This window comes from Poecilia reticulata, chromosome 19 (genome assembly GCF_904066995.2).
Source record: "Poecilia reticulata chromosome 19, P_reticulata-male-v2, whole genome shotgun sequence".
NCBI classification, from domain to species: domain Eukaryota; kingdom Metazoa; phylum Chordata; class Actinopteri; order Cyprinodontiformes; family Poeciliidae; genus Poecilia; species Poecilia reticulata.
The window spans coordinates 9356884-9378142 of record NC_088848.1 but is presented as its reverse complement, the minus strand read 5'-3'; the positions used below and the strand labels follow the sequence as shown (position 1 = coordinate 9378142).

Here is a 21259-nt window from a genome sequence, read left to right as displayed (position 1 = left end):
TCAAAGGTTTGCCCGTCTCCGTGCTTCTGGGAATCCCTTTGTCACAGCGTGGCGCTCAGCTTTCCCAAACACACTCTGATTCACATGGAATTTACCCACAATGCTCCACTGACACATACGAGAAGTGAAGATTGCGGTAATTTCAAGCCCTCGGATCGTGCAGCCGTCCTTCCCTGTTGCTCGAAGCGATCTCTCCGAGTGTATAAACATGTCTTCGTCCAGCTTTGAAATCCCATCTGACAGTAAATAATCTTGTTGTGAAGCCAGGAATTGCTGGAATACAGACTACTTTGCAACACATTACAGTAAGTTAAAGCATATCCAGTCAATATTGACTCAGGGGGGAGAAAAGGAGAAGCAGGCAGGAGGCAGTGAGGAAGTAACACACAGGGCACACTGCATTGGCTTTTGTAAAAATAGTGCTCTTTAATATAAATTATTGAAATATTTTAGAAATATAAATATGTGCAACGTTTCTTTTTCATTTATTATGTAATGCTTTTGACATTGCAGATATTACAGCTTGTATTTTGCCAGACTAGTGGCCAGCCTTTTGCAAGTGAGTCTTTATAAAAGACAAATGATTCACATACACTCGGTCTACTGCTGCAGCACAACATGTAAGAACTTGGTGTTTGATGCAAGACAGTAAGACCCAGATCTGACCGTTACATACAAAAGGTGTGCATCACTGTGGCTACATAAACTCACACTGTTTTCATGATGTAAAAAGAAAAGAAGAGGCTACCATTCCAATATGGATTACAGGTGAGTATGAGCGCGAGAAAAACACAACAAAAAGATAATAATGTGGGTCAAATCTGAGTCTTGCAGTTAGTTTTACAAAAGGCATTTTTAAAAGAATCTCCTAAGGAAAGTATTTAGTTCCCTTGATGTTCTCCAGAGGCAAAGAAAAAAGGTTATAAACAGTTCAAATAACAGCATGTTTCCTCTTAAGTCCTTCATGAATGGCGCAGGAAGACCAGGAGAAAGAGAGAGAGAGCGGGCAGGCAACCAACACAAATGGCTTAAAAGGAAATAAGTTAATAAAAGTGTTACACAGAAAATGCACACGTCCATCTGCCTGCAAAAATAAAATATATAAGCATACACTTTGATGCACTTCTGAGTTCAATTAAAGTCATCACTGACATTTTTTAAAAAATGGATTTGAATCAAACTCAAAGGAAAGTATGAAATCGGTATTGGCCCAATCGGTGCAGCTCTACACTTTATAGCAGTTTTAAAGATGGACGCCATAGAAGATGGTTGCAATTAAAACAGAATTCACCTTTTTATTTACTTTTACTTGAGATAGGTTTTTCCTATCTGATAGCAATTTCTGATTTTTGCTTTAGGTCTGACCTACTGATTCTGATTTTTAAAAGGATTGCGAGGCATTAAAAGAAAACAAATGTGAATTATTTGATAGGAGTAGCATATTTGACTAGAATAGAATTGGAGGAAATTTAAAAAATAATCCACTTTTATTCATCAAGAATACACTCCTACCATTGGATTTACAATGCTCATTGCGGCAATTTCTTCATTTCCATTGGGATCCAAAATTGTTGCAAACGAACTAGAAACAGCATTTAGACAAATAGAGTTTCTTATAAAACAATAACGAAATCAGAGCCAGCAGGTCAGACCTCCGAGAAAACCAGATATCTGTATTGGCGAGAAAAGCCTGACCAGTGCATCTCTTTTATGATCAATACTAATTTCAGATTTTCCTTCCAGTTTTACTTTCAGATGCCACATATGAATGGACAAAATGGACTACATGTTCTTTGACAGAAATAGCCTCTTGTAGGTATAATCTCGTTTAGGTATAATCTCCCTAACCTTTATTGGATTTGTATTAAGCTCAAAAAAGTGCATCAAAGTACATAATGTTGGTTGATGCGTTTACAGACTGCAAATGGGAGTTCTTAGTTTTCATTTAATAAATGGAAATATATACATGTACTTTTCATTATTAGTTCACCATTAAGAGACCCCCCCCGCCCCCCACCCAATTCTGATCTCCAGCTGATCAATCGGTGCATCTCAATTTTTAAAATACGTTTTAAATGCATCAAAAATGAAAATTTTTAGCGTGTAAACATATCAACAAACATCACGCCTTTAATGGAGTTTTGAGTTTCATAAAAAATATTTATTAAAAAAAATCTCATGATTGCCTAATTTTCCTTTGGGTTTGTTGCTACTTCCTCCATCATGCAGCCTTTAGCTACATAATTAAAACATTTACATAAAAGTGTTCGTCTTACATACCTAAAAATTGGAAGGACAGGCTCTCAAAAAATTGGATATATTGGCATCAGCCAGTACAAGTTAGTTTGTTGCATTTCTAGATAAAATACTCTAAAAACTGATTTGAGACTAAGATGGAGCCGTCATATTTACACAAGCTACATCCTGTAGGACTGCATCATCAATCTAATCAGTGTTTTTATCAAGCTGTATACCAGTATGTCTCCTCCTCCTTCAGTTTCCCCTTCCCTAATCCCATTTCCCGCTCTTCTGCCCCCCTCCTCTGTCTTTCCACCCTTCTTCCTTCCCCATCCCTGGGATTATTACCACCAATCTCCAGCAATCTTTACATCTTTGCAGTCTGGATAAAAATAATTTCTTCTTCTTCTTTTGTTTGGTCCCTCACAAGAGCCTTTGTGTCAATAACAAGCTTTTGTCTCGGTGACTGTGGTCTGTTTTCTGGCGCTGTCAGAGCACACATGCATCAAAAAAAAGAAAAAAATGGAGGGAAGGATAATGGAGGAGGAATAAGAAACAAACATCAGAAGAAGAAATGAATTTTTTTTGTGTCCTACGCAGACAAAACCGACATGTGGGCCTGTACCTGCAAGAGTGTGTGTTGAGCTAGCATGCATGGCCAGCCCACTCCCCTCTATGTGGCAACATTTGCGGGAAAAGGGAATGGAAATATGTGCACAACCACAACGCACACACTCAGACAAACAAATACTGTATGCCGGGATCTCTCCCTCTCTCCCCCCTCTCTCTCTTCTCTCGTTTGGACTTTGCCTTTTTTCTGTTACTCCTCCTTCATTCGCTCGCTCCCTCCCCATCTCTCTGTCCTGCGATCCAAAGTGTTGAAAAAATGAGGATGTTCTTTCTTTAAGAGCGTTAAAACCCACCGACGTCAGCGGCGGCGTGATCCCGCCATCGTTTACAATCTTCTACGAGGCTCTGCTCTGCGTCTGAGTCGGTCATAGGAAACGCTGACCTTTGACCTCTGGCTTCATCTGCCACCCCAAACGGTAGTGGTCAGGTTCTCCTAAGGCAGGATAGACGAGGTAATCGCCGGTTACCCAAATCCAACTCCAGCATCTGGGGGGTTAAGGTAGACGGAGCCCAACAGCAATTTATTAGGAATCAAAAGTGCTGAGCTCGGCTGATTCTGGTTGCAGTGACCTCATTTCAGTCTGATCAGCTCTGAGAAGCGTTCTGTGCTGTTCCTCGTCAGTCAGATAGACGCGTCGTACTTCTTCATGAAGTCTCTGAGCGCCTGCGGGAGTTGCTGCACCTCTCCTTGGCCCGTTTGGTTCAGCGCCCTCCTGCATATGTGCTTCAGGGACGAGGGGCTGATCTTGAGGGGCTTCAGCAGCTCCAGCGGGGTTTTAATCCCACGGCTGTCCATCAGGTAAATGGTTTCCATACTTTCTTCGCTCACCCCATCCATTGTCAGCTGCATGTCCCTCCCTCTCCCCATGTAGAACGTGATGAGCTTCAGCACGCAGTCGAACCGCGGCACCTTCTCTTTGTTTTGGTAGTCGTTCTCGAGGAAGAAGCCGCCTTCCTCACTGTGGATGCGCAGGTTCCTGGTTCCATAAACCGTCTGTACTGACAGGGTGAAGAAGTAGCGGCGGTCCGACGAGTCGCGGATGAGGAAAGTGCCAGGTTCTTCTTTGCTCAGCGAGGCTTTGGCCTCCAGACCCCCAATGGGCCCAAAGTAAAAGCCGCTCTCCAGAAGCTTCCGATGAGCATCTATCACCTGAAACAGATTAAAAGACGATCAGGGTACACGGCTTCTCACGTCAATTCTGTTCAACTTCACTGCAAAACCATAAAATATCATCAAGTATTTTTGGCCTAGTTTCTTCTGCATATGTCTTAGTACACTTAAAATAAGACAAAATTAATTAAAAGTAACTTAGGATATTGCTTTCAGTCAATAATTCCCAAATATTGATGAAAAAGTACAACTTATAAGTGGAACTAGTACTTTTTTAATCAATATTAAGGAATTATTGGCTTAAAACAAGCAACTGAAAACTTACTTGTAAGTTAGTTTTGTTTATTTCATGAGACCTAAGATGTTTGCACTACGGCTGCAGATACCAATTATTTTAGCAATTGATTATTCTATTGATTACTCTGACAAATAATTGATTAACTTTGAAAATTCTACATATAAGTTTTTTTTATAAATATCAGAAATGGATTAAAACATGCAAATAAGAACCTAATTTAATTGTCTTCTTAAAAAAGAAAAACATTTTACTACCTAAAATGCAATAACATGACATTCTTTAATCATTTGTTGCAAAGTATGTCTCTGAAACTAAAAACACATGATAAAATGTTTACATTTTAACAATGTATGACTGAATATTTTTCAATAATAACAAAAAAAAAACTGGATAGCAAAAGGTGCTTCATAGAAGATTATCACCACTTGAAGATTTTTGAGCAGATCAAACTTAACCAAGTTTTTATTTTGTCTGAAATACAAAATATGTGTAGTTTGTACAGTTTTGGCTTATTTACTAGTCTGTGTATGTTTTTGCAGCAAACAGCCTTTTTCTTAGTATATCTACTCCACTAAGCGATTAATTATTAATCTAATTGACGTTTATTTCAATAATTAATTAATCACAATTAATTTGATTGTTTCAGCCCTAATTTGCACTACAAACTAGAAAAAAGATACTTGGTGAGTTTTTGTGTTTTTGCAGTGTTAAAATGTTATGAAACCTGATAGCAGGACAAACGCACAAACAAAAGCACTGATGAAAAAATGAATGGATGAAGAAGAGATAAATGGAAGAATCAATGAACAAACAGACTGATAAAACAAGATGATGGACAAACGAAGGGCTTAATTGAAAAAAAATGAATGTAGAAACTTGATCACTGGACAAACAGAGAAACGAATAGATCAAAGGGAAAAACAGATGGATAAACGGACAAACGTATAAATGACAAGAAAACAGATGAATGGATTAAGAAATAGATGCGTGAATCAATTAAACTTGATTGATAGATGGATAAACAGATGGATGGACAGATGGCTCAAGTTATTAAATGGATGCATGAAAAGATAAAGACAAGCACCACAAAAACAAAATCTTACCAAGTACTTTTGGTCTAGTTTTTGGTGCAAATATCTTTGCACACTTGAAATCAGACAAAATTAACCTTCAAGAAACTTTTCAGCAAGATACAGGAGTTTGTCTAAGTCAATAATTCCTCAATATTGATACAAAGTAGAAATGCACCAATCTGATATTACCATCTGTATCAGTGTCATATTGAAAAACATTCTAGATCGGGTATCGGTGACAATGTTGTGTTGTTTTTACATGTTTGACAAAGCTTGTGAAGATAATGGCGTATTTAGGTGTGCTGGACTGGTGTAGCGTTATCAAATGTCATGTCTATGTTTTAAAAAAAATAAATTTTTAAGTCAATTGTTTTTCTGAATTGGAGTCAGCCGATAATAAATGTCATATCAGTATCGGATATGAAAACAGTGAATTGGTGCATCCCTAATGAAACTCTTGACTCAAACATTTTTTCCAACATTGGAAGTGATAAAACTACCAGCGGAACTTTTTAATCAACACTCAATAATTTTTGACTTAAAACAAGCTCCCATATCTTGCTGAAATGTTAGTTATAAGTTAGTTTTGCCTCATAATATTTGCACTAGAAACTAGACAAAAATACTTGGTTTGATTTTTAGTTTCTAAACCTCAGATATTGGTATTTGAAGTGAAAAAGTGGATTGGTGCATTCCTACTACAATAGTTCTATTGAGAGATCTTTTAACAAACATTTTTCCAATGTTATAGGTGAAAAACTACCAGCTGAAGTACTGCTCTTTAATCAATGTTCAAGAATGATTGACTTAAAACAAGCGCCGATATCTTGCCGAAAGTTACTTGTAAGTTTGTTTTGCTTCAAGTGAACTAAGATATTTGCACTCGAAATAGACTAAAAATACTTTTAAGATCTTTTGTTTTTGCAGTGAGGTGAATCTAATGAATAAAAACCTTTTCCCCAACTTATTCAGATCTAGAAAATATCTAAAATCAAACTTCAGATGCTTCCAGAGAGCAGGAACCCAGAAGAACAACCCGGTTTGACTGACCTGCTGGTAGTGTTCATGCGAGCTGAAGGGTTTGTAGTGAAGTGGGGCTAAGTCTGACCCCTGAATCCTGCTGCTCTCCGAAGGGGTCACACTGCTCATTGCGAGGGGCCTGGCTACCGCGGTGCCATGGCCCCCTGCCTCTGCCCGCCGGTCGAGGGGCAGGGGGCCCGGAGCAGGAGCCCCGGGACGGACAGGTGGAGGTAAACGTGGAGCAGGGCGACCAGAGACGGAGGGGCAACGGGGCGAGGTCGGCGGAGTCACAAGCCGGGTCCAGGGCCCCGGGGAGGAGGGGTCTGATGCATCCAGAGAGGGGCTGGGAGAGGGCACCTAAGCACAGCTGGAGGAAGACAGAGAAAGATGGAGCAGGGATTAGGCATTTCCATCTATATATAGGCTGGTGACAAGCAAACACTGAGCCACGCTGGAAACTTACACTCCTTCATGAGCAGTGACATAAACAAATGAGCACTTTGCCACACTGGAGCTCTCAGTTTACCCCACATAAAATGCAGTTTTGGCGGCTGTGACAAATGCACGGAGCAGGAGCGGGTTATATTTAGTTTAAATGAATCCTCAGCGTACTCGCTGCTGCAGCGTGCAGCCAGACGGCAACAGGATCCTGATTGCTTTCAATTGTCTTCGATCGGCGCACCGCAACAAGGGATTTCTGAATCGGGGTCACAGTGAAAGAGTCCGGCACATTTTTTTTTTTTTTTTTACTCCTCCCTTCCCCCTCTTTTCTTCTTTCACTGAATAACTCTTTATCCCGGTTGTCGGAAGAGGCGGAGGGGGAGCTTCCTCTGGTTTCACTGGGATAAAAAAAAATAAAAATAAATAATAGTGGAGCCAATCTGGCTTGCTTTGCTGGGATCCTCTGCAGAGTACCGCCCGCTCCACCGGACAGTGATCGGTAGAGAGACGGTGAAGCTGAGCAGGAGGCGCCGTAACGGTACAGAGAGCAGAACCGAGCCAGGAAGTTGGCCTCCGATTTGAAAAGACACTTCATAAAAAGGGTCGTTTCACTCTTTTTAAGCACATTTAAGCCTGAACTGAGTTAACCTTCACTGAACACATTTGCGGAAACCAATTGGCTTCCCAATCATCATCCTTAAATTAACAAGACTGCAGGCTGTATCCATAGCAAATACTCGGGCTAATTAGCTAGCTTTTTAAAAATACATTTGTTACTCTATAGCAAGCAGAATTGCATAAAAAGGTAAAATATTCTGAGGAGAAAGTTTATTTTTCAATACAAAAGAGAAAAATGAGTTCCAGGTACTTTGAGCCAGGTAAACAACTATTTAGAAGAAAAATGAATTACAATATAAACAGATATTCTGACCTTTATCTTAATTTGACTTAGGATATTTTTAAAGTACATGGTGTTAGTTGGTGTGTTAACAAGCTGGCAATAGTTGGGAGTTGCTTTTAAATCTTGAATTATTTATGGATAGCTGAAAACATTAAACATCTTCAGCATTTGAGCTGCCAATCAAGAGAAAGTTGACTGGTGCACTAATCAAGCCAGTTTCTTTGACTTCTGCTGTTTTTAGATAATTAAAAATTTTTTTAAGTGCTTCAGTGTTCATTCTTTTATAAAAAATTTTTTCTAAATACAGGAATTCACCAAAGCATATTTCACTATTTTATATCTAGTTTTTACCAAACACACAAACGCAGGAGAGGGAAATGGCCCTCTGTTATAATTTTGATATCATCAAATTCTGAGAATATCTGATGATAAACTAAACATACCCAGCATATTATTTGTTATTTTAGTACCTGTAACTGGATTTTGGTTTTGGTGTAAAATCCAAATATAGTTGGTGGCCGTAGTGGCGCCACCAAGTGGGGGGTGGAGGTGTTGTAATGACAAAAGATGCCAACCTCCTTCCAAACAGTCCTATGTGCATATATCTGGAAGCACACCTGAAGAAAAAAAAATATTGATTCATTTTCAGTATTTATATTATTTTAAAAAGTACTTAAAACAGATTAGCCTGCACTGAAAAAGGCTTGTCATGTTTTCTATTTTGTTATCAGTGCTTCTTTTAAATGTTTTTATATCGCATAAATCAGCATCAGAATATTCTCTGTTGGGTTTATTGGCATAAATGTAATTTTATATAAACAAACATGACTTTTGATCTAGATAGAGGGACTACTACAAGCAAATTACCTGAATTTTTACCACTAAAAAAGGCATATCATTCATCAATGATATTGGCATTTAGATCTTTTTAAAAAGTTACTGAATGCCTAACTAAAAATATAGATTCATGTCAGTGCCCAGATTATTGGCGACCCCCATTTGGCCCTTAGATTTTTTAGAGGTGCCCCTGGAGAAAAGGAACAATCTTGATGAGTATTTAGTAACAATAGAATCTGCTTTATTCAATAAGTTTGTGCACAACAAAGGAATATGACTTTGGTTTTCAATTGCTCACAGCAAAGTATAGATATCAAACCAACTTAGATCAGATTGTACAACCAGTCGGTTTTAATGAATCACTGCTCAGGGTATGAAAACCCACTCCACGTTGCTATATTGAAGCTACAGCCGGTTTATGGTAGCTCAGGTTCCCTAAAGAGCGAAATAGCCCTTTACTGAGAACAAATCGGAAACGAACTTCGGCGTCGTATCCCTTTGCCAGAATCCGATGAAAACAAGATTAAATTTAATCCGGCCAGCAGCTGTGAGGTCTACATGACAGCAGCTGTCCTAAAACAAGCTCAGCGGCGGACTATTTCCCCACTTCCAGTCGACCCGAGCAGCGAGCCTCCTCTCACAACTTACCTTGCGGATGTGCTGAAGTCCGCACCGCAGCCGCTCGTCGCCGAAGGAAAAGACCCGCAAACTACCCGAAAGTAGTGCCAGCTGAATTATTAACTCAGGCATTAAAATCCAAAGAGAAGTGTCCCCCCCGCAAAAAAACGCGTGGGGTTTGGATGGGAGAGCGGAGGAATGCGGCCGGTCGGAGAGATTCCGTGTGAGTGAGTGAGCGAGTGAGTGTGTGTGAGTGTGTGTGTTAGAAGGTTACCGGAGGTTGTTCCAGTGTGAGTAAAAAGACGATGTTTAGGAAGGCTCCGCCCCCCCGTTCAGACCTTCTTCCAGTAAACACACGCACGCACTTACGCACGCGCTCGCGCTCGCTCCCGCTGCGCAGGCAGTAGAACAAGCGGCTGCGCTCGCGCCCGGGCAGATTGCCAATAAATAATCAGCGTGACCTTTGGCGCTGTGTTTCCTGGTACTGGGTTCCCTTCTCGACAAGGTGAAAAAGTTAAAAGCTGCACATATGGCACAATAAAACAAAATCACCCTCCCTGGGTAATTGCTTTTAAAAACAGGATAGATGGTTGAAATATTTTATTGAGCAAGCGAGGGTTATGGGGATATGAAAAGTGGATTTTAAAAAGCAAAAACAAGTCTAACTGTTATTCCTTCACAGAGGCTCTCCCAAACTGGTTGGGTAATGAACAATGTTTTATTTATTCATAAAGGACATCAAAGAAATCCCGTTTCAATACAATTTTGTCTCAATCTACTCACTAAAAACAGGATAGATGGTTGAAATATTTCAAGTGAGTGTTATGAGGATATGGAATAATTAAAATATGTATTTTAAAAAGTAAGACAACATATAAAAAAGGTCTGCATCTCTTGCCCCTTCACAGTTGCTCTCCCAAAATGGTTAGTTTAATTTTTTTTTAGGTTTTATTTATTCATAATTCTATTCTAATTCTTTTTGTGCAAAGTAGAATTAAAACCTCAGTTTACTCACAAAACTACACCTGTTTTTGTTGTTGCTTTTTCTATAATAAAACAAAAATAATCTAAATACAGTGGACCATCGGCCACTCAAAATTATTTGTAAAATTTACATATTTGTATATATTTTTGTAGTTTATCTAAGATACTCCAAAAAAAAAGAAGTATCTTTTACCTAACACTGGCATTTGCAAAGCAGCCAATCCAGGAGCATCATTTATTTTTCTTGGCGGTAATGCAATGTACTGTAATGCAATGAGTGGCAATAAGGAAGAGTGTGAATGCAAGCTTCTGCACCAACGCAGTTTCCTCTTTGCATATGAATACATATTAGGTTATATTTGGTGTTTGAACTATTACAATAGGCAGGTATAACCATCTTTAGTGGGAGTTTTAAGCATTTGCTGATTTTAGATATTTGCAGGCAGCTGTAGACCCCAACCACCACTCCACTGTAAATACAAAAAACCCCAATTGGATTAGATTCATTAATCTCTTTGTAAAGAATAATAAATCAACTGTGATTAGCCAAATGTTGGGAAAGCTAGAGTTCAATTTCAACAGCCACAATCAGGCCTGACTGGTCCCACTTCACACCAAATAAGCCAAAAAATCTAAAAAAAAACAAAACCAAAACAACAACAACAAAAAAGTATGACATCATGCCTCAATCTAAAGTAAGGCAAGAACAGATGCAGAAAAAAAAAAGTTATTGATGTCTACCAGACTGGTAAAAAGCTCCAAAGCCATTCCCAAGGCTTTGGGACTCCAGCAAAGCACAGTGAGAGCTATTGTCCACAAATGAGGAAAACATGGAACAGTAGTAAACCTTCCCAGGTGTGGCTATGTTACCAAAATTACTCCAAAAGAGCAACAATGACTTACTGAGAAGGTGGGATGGCCATTTATCTAATCGGATTTTGTTGTGAATATTTTATCAGGATAAGATTTGAGTAGTGATACTTCAACATATATTTACTCAAGTAAAAGTGCATCCAAAATTTACTCGAGTAAAAAAGTATTTGGTAAAGCTTACTCCACTACCGAGTAACTCATCAAACTAATAACCATTTAAAATTAAAAAATTACATAATCAGATAGACCATAATATAAAGTTTAGAGGACATTTTGGCAGCTTAAGGACCAAAATGACAATAATTCATATAAGTAACAAAAAATAACAAAATCAGGCAAAAGAGAATTTTTCCAAATCAGTTTCTATTAATGTAAAACTTTAACAAAAACTACAGTTGTGCATCTTTGTCTTTGAATTTTTGGTTAAAACATGTTTGTTTTTCATTTATTGGGTAAAGAATCCAGAAATGTTACTCAAGAGTATTGATATCCAATACTCTTAGATTGCTGGTGCCCATCTCCAGCTAACGTTCCGGGCGAGAGAGAGGCGGGGTTCACCCTGGACAGGTCGCCAGTCTGTCGCAGGGCAACACAGAAACACACAGGACAAACAACCATGCACACACGATAAAATTTCTCAAGTAAAAGTAAAAAGTACAGCGTAGTAAAAATACTCCCAAAAGCATTTTTTTCAGAAAAAGTTACGAGTAAATGTAATTGAGTAAATGTAACCTAGTTACTTCCCAACTTTGTAGCTACTTGTACTCACTTCTCCATTGTTGGATCCTAGAGAGCATCAATAAATTCAAAAATATAATCAAATGCAGCTATAAACTGATAAACTGATAAGTAAAAAAAACAAACAATCCCCCTTCTGGTGTCCTGAATATTTCAAGGTAGGTTGTAAATCCTTTTTTAATCATCACTTTTGTCGTGATCACAAAAAATACCTCAAAATATTCTGATGCAGTTTTAAATCTTTATTGACCATCTCTTTCCAGGAGTTCAGAAAAGAACAGAGAACCAGATTTAAAGCACTATGGACTTCATTTGTTTCTTCTAGGGGGAGTGAGTGTTCATGTCAATAAGAAAGCAGCAAAAATGCAAAAATAGTTTCCAAGAGAGTTCAATGGCAAACACCTCAGCTGACCAAAAAGAGCACAAAGACTTGCTTCATAATGGCCAAAAATGAGGCCAGGAAGGTATGCATCCTGTTAGACTTGATTTAAAAGTAACACTGTGTTTTGACAGAGTTCTGATCATATAGTCAAACTTGTTGGTCAAGACAGTTTGCCCACTTCTCAACCAACAGCTTGTCATCATTGTTAGAAGTTATTCAGATAAATTATTTCAAATTGATTTCTTCGATTGAACTAATTTGTATTTTTTTAATATACCCTCTGTATCTGTTGTATCTGTTAATATACCCTCTGTATCTGTTGAGCCTGATGTGTTAAACTGCATGTAAAAAGTTAAAAATAAAAGGTGAAAAAATAAAGACAATATATAATTATTCTGCTCTCAATCAGAATAACATCATTTGGCTATTCAAAGAGCTCTTGGGTTAAGCAGCATTTAAATTTGGAACAATAATCTGAAAATTGCTTTATATATTTAGTCAAGTTAACTTTGATATTCAAAAATGAGTTTCTGCAGTGCATGACACAGTATTAACATTCAATTAAATGTTAATTAACTTGAGCTGTCAAAAAATCGTTCCAATATTTTAGCATCTAATTAAATTATACAATTTCTAGAAATATGTATTTTAGTAAAAACATATTTTTGCATAATGAACTTCTGATTTGATCCGTTTTCTTTGTTTGTTTACTTCAGTTTAATCAGATATTTCCCTGTCACCTGCGCCTCAACAAAAATGGACTTCAATAAATAAATAAATAAATAAATAAATAAATAAATAAATAAATAAATAAATAAATAAATAAATAAATAAATAAAAAGAAATCCTTACCTTAAAACCTTGATGTATTTTAAAATTATCCAGCTTTAAATGCATCAAATGCAAATGCAAATCAATGCACTGTCAGTGTGTGTCAACATAAAAAACATATCTAACCTACTGGCTCATAAGCCAGCAAATGTATAAAGATAAGGATAAGGTCCCTCCGGGCAGTTGTCTTGTGCCAGGAAGTGTCTGGCTTACTGTAAGTGCTCTTGAGCAACAACCAGCAAAGACTGGCACTTTTACAAGGAAATGCCCTGCATTTTAAAACCCGCTGTGTTTGGATGACACCATAAAGATAATGAAAAGGAAAGTCTTCTCCATGCAAAACAACAACTCCCATGGCAAGTAGTTAAAAAATGAAAACAAGATTTTCATTTATTTCTACTAGAGAAAATATTCGATCAAGCCGTTTCCATACTAAATATAGAGCACATTTTTCCAATTTTCTTTAGTATTATAATCACAATATATTATCTCTTTTTAAATCTTTTTATGGGACATAATAACAGAAAGTAGCACATATGTGAAGTGAAAGTAATATACATTTTGTATCATATATAGAAAACAGCAAATGTGCAAGAAAGTGCAAACAAAATTGAACTTTTTGGTCAGCATGCTTTGTGTGGAGAACAAAAACTGCAAATCATTCTAACTACAACAACTCTACAGTTACAGGAAAGTGGCAGCATTATGCTCCAGGGGTGCTATTAATCATCAAGTACAGGAGAACTAGTCAGAGCTGATAGGAGGATAAAAAGAGCAATTTATATTTTCACACACCTTCAAATTCCCAAATTGAAAAGGAGTGATATTTTCGGGTGAATAGAACTATTTCTTGGATTAATCAATACACAAAATAACAGGAAACACCAGCTGCAGGTCCAAGATTACCAGGTCCAACAACTCTACTCGTTATTTTGATTCAAACAAGATCTAGAAGAAAATCTCCTTCAGATTGAAGGAATTTAGCTAGGATGTTCAGAAACCAACCAGAGCTCAAACCTGCAGTCAGTTTTACATCAACAGGAAGTGACATCATATCCAACCTAGACAGCAACACCTCCTCCAAAATCAACAGCTTCAAAGTCCACTGAAACTGGACAAGCTAATGCATTCTGTAGAAAGGTTTTATGGTCAGAAAGAAAAACATAAAGGTGTTGTGTTGTATTAATTGCACCAATTATGAAAGCATGGTGGTGGTTGCATCATGCTGTGGGATTCTTTTTGTGCCAGTGATACTGGTGAGCATTAGTTCCTAAAGTGGAGGAACTAATGCTCCTATTTTTTTTAAACTTCACCTGCAGTTAGGATTAAAAATTGGGTTTTTCAAATGGACCCATGAATAAAAAAATTTCTGTAAAACCTCCCCAGTTAATAAAATGACATATACCTCCATCTGTCAACAAGCTGATTGCAATAAAGACAGGACAACGAGCCACGCCACTTGCAGCCAACATCACATTTTAACCGGTCACATGGAGGGCAGAGATTAAAGGAATGCCACAGGAATGTATGTGTGAATGTGTTTTTTTCTATGTGCATACTTTACTTCTATTCACACCTTCACTTTTCAGATTGTGTTTGGCGCATATCTGTTCAGAAGCTACACGCAGTCAATAGCTTAGTCTTAGCTTCTTCAAATTTTTATGAGACAGAGATGAGCTTTCCAGCTAATAGCTATCTATGCAAGGCAGAAACCAAAGTAAATTTCTGCCTAACTTAAAATAATCCCAGTCTTTTAAAGGTCATATTGGTCATTGTGGTTCTTAGTAACTACTATTAGAAACTGAAGCTAATAACAGCATGCTTCTCTGAAATTTCTGTTTTCAAAAACTGTAGATATGATCAAAAACAGGTTAACAAATATAAACTATTGTGAAGCACAGATAAAAATGTTATTTCTACAGCTATGTTTTGTGCAAACAGCAGCTTCTGATAGAGACCAAAGTTGACGATGAATACTTGAAATTTCTGAATCTGAATAATAATTACTTTTTTATGGAGGCTTAAAGTAGTTGATTCTAACTTTTAGAATAGAATGTTTAAACAAATATTTTTTGATATAAACAGTTTATTAAAATCATTTTTGGATTTAAGTGGGTGTAATAAGTATGGAGGACCAAAACTGACAGATATGATTAACTGAGTTCTTTATCTAATTAATATTGCAATAATGACCCTATTTATTTATTTATTTATTTATTTATTTATTTACTCCTGCATCTTATTTCTGCCTGTCCTTTTTACTTTTCCTTAAGCATGAATAAATGAACGAATGAATGAACAGACAAACAAGACGATTAAATAAAGAAACCAATTAATTGCATGCTTACGTGGTTACATTCAGAGAATTCACTACACCAAATATATTTGATGAGAAGCTATTCTGAATTATGTCAGTGTTGGGCCTCCATAGACGTGCTTCTGATACTTATTAAATGAAGTTAAGGAAACCCTTTTTAGATAACACTGTCTCTGTTCACCGACTGTGGTACCGATAAAGTTTTGGAAATAAGTCGGCGCAGCAGCAATGGCAGCTCCCATGACTTGGAGGAGGCTGGTGCACTCTGTATACTCCCCAGCCATCGCCGGGGTTTTTAGCCGGATATCTGACCGGTTCTTCCGCGCCCAGGACAGAAGGAGAGGGTAAGAGTCGCAGCTGACTGCCTCAGACCCAAACGCTAGGATAAAACTGTGATTATCAGACTGAACCGTCTTTCCGTTTAGCAACGCTTGCTAACTGTGATGGGTTCATTATCGGACGCATGTAGTTCAGTGCCGCTGTTTTAAAGAAGCTCTTTAAAAATTCAGCTGGGTAACAGTTGCTTTTTAAACTTACATTTGTTCATCCGGAAAATCTCCAGAAAAGCCGTCGGGAATGCCTCTCTCTGGACTCTTAAAATCGCAGATAACCTCGACAGACAGTTCTGGTTAACTGAAGTAGCCGTTATTCAACTGTCAGGTTACAAAAAGCACACAACTTCATCTACATCACATGTATGAGGCACCTGATCTCTCTTTCAAGTCCATCCCATTGACAGTTCAGGTCTATTCATGAACGTTTAGCAGGTGTAGTCAATTCTCTGAATGACACACCCGAGTTTTCGTTGAAGTGAATCATTTATTTACAGAGTATGAATAACCTAATCTTATATTGTCTCTTCTTACTGGAAAAAACTAATTGGGGGGGTGGGAAGTGCTGCAACCCACCCATCGTTAATCATTTTATTTACGGTTTTATTTACCCTGGAGAAAAAAAAAAAGAACTGCTGAAGCAGACTTCCACTTAAAACGTAAATGTATTTTACTGGGGTAAACCAACACACAGCTTGCCCACCGTTGAGAAGTGAAAATGAAAATGAAATGTGGTTTACAACATTTTCTAAATATCTGGAAAGTGCAGTGTGTATTTTTGTTGAATTATAATTTCAACTGTTCTATGAAAACCTTTGAGATCTATTACTAACCTAATGATTCAATTCAACTTAATCCAAAGAAATTTAATGTTGCCGTAGCTCATATCAACCAAGGCTCTTCAAACCTTGGTTTGAAGGTTGTAGATGCTGAAAGCTGTGTTTGTTGTTGTAGTTTTACAAAGTGGATGCTCAAGGTTTTAAAATTTTTCTGTTCAAGTTGATAAGATAACTAGCAGTGTAACAAACTGAGGTTAGCTTGATAATTACTCGAGTTATTACTGTACAGACCTGCTAACATGCAATCAGCTCCTTTACAGATGTGCCACTTATAGATTATCAACTAGTTTTAAAATAAGAAAAAAGGTTCTAATAACCATAGCAAACTGTGTTAATAATATATATAAATACACATTTCAGGCAAACGGCAAACACTGCAGTTCTCATTCTACACAGCAGATGCTGCAGCGGAGAAAAACCTGCCTGTATTCAACAATTGGAAGCAAAAGAAGAATCAAAAACAAGTGCTTTTCTATTTTACAACTTGAACTACATTTTGACCTTAGAAGTGTTACTTTTCAGCTTCTCAGCATTTTGCAATGCAGATTCCTTCTAATTATATTCAGATGCCTTTACCCTTCCCTTGAGCTCTTTCAGGCTCGTCTTGTTTGGTGAGTGAATCTTGTACTGGATGTGGAAAGTTACAAAAATGGAAATCTGAACAAGCGGCCAAAATGGCAGCCCACACCCCGCCTTCAGGGTCACTGGAGTTCTTCCTGTCCCTAGATATCCTTCACTGGGACAGAAAGAGCAGGGTTGAAGTCATCTCACAATGATGATGATAGGTCTTTGGTTCTCACAGTTTGAAACCTGAGAAATTTGTAAAAATAAGAATTTGTCATTCTTATTAATGAGGGAAAAGTAGAAGCATTCTTTCAGCCAGCTGACCAGGAGTTCACAGCAGTGGAAGAAAACTTAAAAATCTCATTCAAAGAACTTTAAATTGTAGGAAATTGTATGATCAGTGTTGAAATTGGCCCATGTGTGGTTCCATAAGTAAAAATGGTTAAAAAGATGTTGCTTAATAAGCGTCCTGGGTGGCTCTCCATGACTTTGTCATTTTTTGTGTGACCAGAAATATTTCCCAACAGTCGTATTGTTCTTTCTTGTGAGGTATAAGTCCAGTGTTTCAATCACCTGACCAGCAGTGTGCAGCTACATGAAGTCCAGGAGTAAAAGCCCACTACTTTAACCAACCAGCTGGAGAAATATCTGGTCTCTCTAGCATTTTCCCTGGCATCTCATTTGAAGGACTTTACATCTCAGGAACAGAATGACTGAACATTTTGTGATCTTGAAATATCTTTTTTTTGTGAAGAACCGTCCGTTTTGTCCAGTTTTAAAAGTGAATCATAAAGGCCAGCCTGAAAGACTTGCAGTATTTGGATAATTGGTCCAGCTCTTGCAACCTTAACCCTATTTATGCTTATCAGTCAGAAAAGCTGCCTAGAAAACCACTATGTTTTATTTTTTTATTTTGGAAACCCTTTGTTTTATGCTCACCTCTATAAACGAGAACCTTGGCAAAAACAGAAGTTTAAAAAATGTGTATGGCTGTCATAAATAACTGTAGTCAGTCTAAAAATGGTTTCATTCTGTGATCTTAAAGAGATGTTTGCCTTGTGCATTTGAGACTGAGTAAATGATGACAAACAGTTCCAGTCCAAGAAACAAAATGCTCAGTATGTAGACAAAATATGTTTTATTTTATGATTCAGACAGCAGTCATATGCAAACTCTGGGAAATAGAAACATTGCAAAGACACTGACTGCCACACAAATCTCACACGATGTCTGCATTTTCTCTGGCATTGTAACCGATCAGGAAATGATGAGAACTGATTTGGGATGCCCGGTAGCTCTCTTGGTTTAGTTGTTTCTCTCTGTACCAAGGACATCTTGAATTTGAGCCTTATTTTTTTTCTTATTTCTTCACTAAATCACTAAAATAAAACAGAGGGATAAGATTAGGAAATACATAGGCCCCAGCCATGATTAGAGCATGTCTTATATCTGTAGAGGTTAAGGACAGGAATGTCCATTGTGCCTCTCTTATCTGTCTTAGCATGTTGAGGCTGTGCCAAAGAACAAAGAGATAAAACTTGGTGCAGTGAAAATGTTTGCCTCGTTTCAGATTTCTTCACTCCTAAATACTTCTGATCATTAAATAAATTTTAATGTCAGACTCAGTTAAAACCAAATGTAGTTTTCAAATGAATAGTTCTTTTATTAAGACGGGGAAAAACTGACCAAATGGACTTGGACCATTGTGAAAATATAATTCCTTCCACTGTTCATTAATGGATTTATGGTGGTTTTTGCTTTGGAAAGCTGAGTTCAGTGTCACGAGCCACACTTGCGCCTCATTAGAGCCTGAGTCAAGAAATTAATTTTATTGAACCTGTTTGTCTGAATGAAGTAGGCTATTGTAAAAAGCAACACATTATACTCAAAGGAAAACAGCAAATGAGAAGAAAGAAAGTCATTGACATATTATCATCTGGACAGGGTAACAAGAGTTGGAATTCCAGTGAGCCGCATTGAGAGCCAGTATCAACAAGTGGAGAAAACTGGAAACGGTGGTGAACTTCCTCAGGAGTGGCTAACCTGACAAAATCGATCCAAAAGTGCATTAACGACTCATCCAGGAGGTCACATAAAAACCTCACTTCCCTCATTTAAGGTCAGCGTTTATGATTCAACCGTAAGAAAAAAACTGGGAAAAAAAGTCTCAAGTCATTAAATCCTTAAAGAAAAGATTTAACGTTCAGGGAAATATTCTGTGAACTGACGAGAACAAAAGTGAAACATATAGGAAAGCGCGTCTCCATCATGGGGATGTATCTGACTTTGAAATCTGTGATGATTCACAAAAAGGCAACAGAAAAAAATCTGTAAGTGGTCAAGTACTTCCTCACCACGCTCTGCCCCAACACATCACGAGGCAGCGGGACGTCTCAGTTCTCACCTAAAAATGCTTGGAATGACTGACAAGCTTTGACGACTGCTGGTGATTCAGACAACTTGTTCCAGCTGTTCAAGATTTTTGTGCCGTTCGCTTCCTTGATCATGCTCAAGTTTCCTAGAAGGAAGCAGTTGGGTTTGCCGTCACCATCGCCAGTTACCTTTTCTTTGTTTCATTGTTGAAGTTCTGCATCATTTCCTCGTATCTTTGATGCCTTTGCACAGCAGTCCAAGCAGAACAAAATCAAAGCTTCTTTTGTTTTTAACCAGCATAAAACTGTAGGTAAAACAAGTTGATGTAAGTCTCTTCTGACAGCAAATTGAAGACGCACCACTCAGTTGGTTAGTGATCAGCTCTGATCAGCTCTCATTAGTGATGAGCAGCTCAAATGCTAAAAAGAACATTAAATTTAGCAAAATGAAGAACTCCTTTCTGGTTGTGCAAGAGTACATAAATAAAACCCACTAATGAACTGTTAAAAAAAATTATAAACTGTTGTCTCTGCATTCAAAAAGAATTTAAGATTAAATAGTATTCTACATGTTTTCACACTGATGCATTCCTTCTAGATATTGCAATTGTTTTTATAATTTTTCTTTGCAGGCAACATCACTATGTGGTGTTGATTTATAAATACATCAAGTCTTATATACGATGGAGAATGTGAAGTTTTTGTTACTCGCCATGTCGATCACAAATTATACCGTGACATCAAGTAAGGCTTAAGCCATGTAGTAGAAGTAAGAAATACTGCCACCTGCAGGTGGGAGGTACCAGTCACTTAAACCCAATGGTTTTGAGAATTTTTACAAAAAGATTGCAATAAACTCACAATTATGCATAAGTGAAAAAAAAAAAAAAAAAAGTGGACATCTTTTGATGCGAATATTTCCGCGATCATTGCCAAATGATTGATGTAATTTGGTAATGTATAGATGAAAAATTAATATCTAAGCACGTATCTATTATCTTGAAGGTTCTATTTATGTCTCCGCCTACATAAAAAGCTGCGTTGGGACGTATTTGGCCTTCAGGTATTGAGCTTGTCACGTGTTTGGAAAGAATGATTTCATATTTCTTTTTTGATAGAAAACAAAACTAGTTGCCATTTAGGTGTTTCCCCTCACGTTTTACGCTCATTTCCTCCTCTAACTGTTGTTCTTTTATTCAATAACAAAGATCTGGAAAGAGATGTGAGATGTGAAAGATCTGGTTACATGTAATAAACGAAGAATCTAAGTGAGAAATCTTATCTCTAGGGTCTTTTTTCTTCTTTTTGTTGCCAATTCCTTGAATGACTCCATAGATATAACTAGCCAAAAATAAAAGCAGCCTTTCCAGTTGGCTGAATGGATTCAATGAAATCTGTTGAACAGAGCTAGGATGTAGATCCTTTAACGATGTCAGATCACCTGAGATAGCCAGGTCAGTCCTGGTTATCTCAGCTCTCTGATAATAAGAGCTGTTTTTAACTCGCATACTTTTTATCAGCAGAAATGTGGCACAGCTACGATAATTGGCTCATTTTATTTCCTGATTTCACCACCTAAGGCTGAAAATTGTTACTGGAGGCCATCAGCGTAAATGGAAGTTACTGTCATTCTGTGAGAATGTTTATTCAGAAAAAGATGCAACTTTACGTTAATGACTATATTTTCTTAGTGATGGCGGAGTTCAAAGCTTCTTATCGCCCTCATCACACCGCCTTATCTTTACAACTTACTGAAAGAAGGCTCGACATCTTCTGCCTCAGTGACATAACCCTGTCTATGAGCTGGGTGTACTCTCATTTAATAACTCTTCCACTGCTGTAAAAACAAGATAATTCAGT

The 21259-nt window shown here is 37.6% G+C and overlaps 2 protein-coding genes across 6 annotated transcripts in view; one reads left to right on the top strand and one right to left on the bottom strand.

The window, feature by feature from the left end:
• Positions 1-401: 401 nt before the first annotated feature.
• socs3b (suppressor of cytokine signaling 3b) lies at positions 402-15982 on the bottom strand. 4 transcript variants are annotated; one of them, XM_017301716.2, is made up of 3 exons: positions 15830-15982; positions 6401-6737; positions 402-4018 (listed from the first exon to the last, which is right to left on the bottom strand). In XM_017301716.2, exons 2-3 carry the CDS (start codon positions 6497-6499, stop codon positions 3491-3493), a joined length of 627 nt encoding a protein of 208 aa, XP_017157205.1. In that variant the 5' UTR covers positions 6500-6737; positions 15830-15982; the 3' UTR covers positions 402-3490. The 4 variants fall into 4 exon arrangements, with proteins under 4 accessions (XP_017157205.1, XP_008435239.1, XP_081456336.1 ...); XM_008437017.3 differs by lacking the exon at positions 15830-15982 and adding an exon at positions 9198-9478; XM_081600210.1 differs by lacking the exon at positions 15830-15982 and adding an exon at positions 8183-8313.
• The window catches only part of pgs1 (phosphatidylglycerophosphate synthase 1), a 28633-nt gene continuing 22850 nt past the window's right edge, over positions 15477-21259 (top strand). The window contains exon 1 of one of the 2 annotated variants that reach the window (XM_081600206.1): positions 15477-15636. In XM_081600206.1, coding sequence (XP_081456332.1) covers positions 15521-15636 — 116 coding nt within the window. In that variant the 5' untranslated portion in view covers positions 15477-15520. The remainder of the gene's footprint in view (positions 15637-21259) is intronic. The other variant, XM_081600205.1, reaches the window with a different exon arrangement.

What these genes read in the sequence shown, in the direction of transcription:
- socs3b (XM_017301716.2), bottom strand. Translation starts at nt 6,499, where the DNA reads ATGAGCAGTGTGACCCCTTCGGAGAGCAGCAGGATTCAGGGGTCAGAC. An exon ending in CGCATGAACACTACCAGCAG is followed by an intron (nt 4,019 to 6,400) that starts GTCAGTCAAACC and finishes AATCTGTTTCAG; the next exon opens with GTGATAGATGCTCATCGGAA.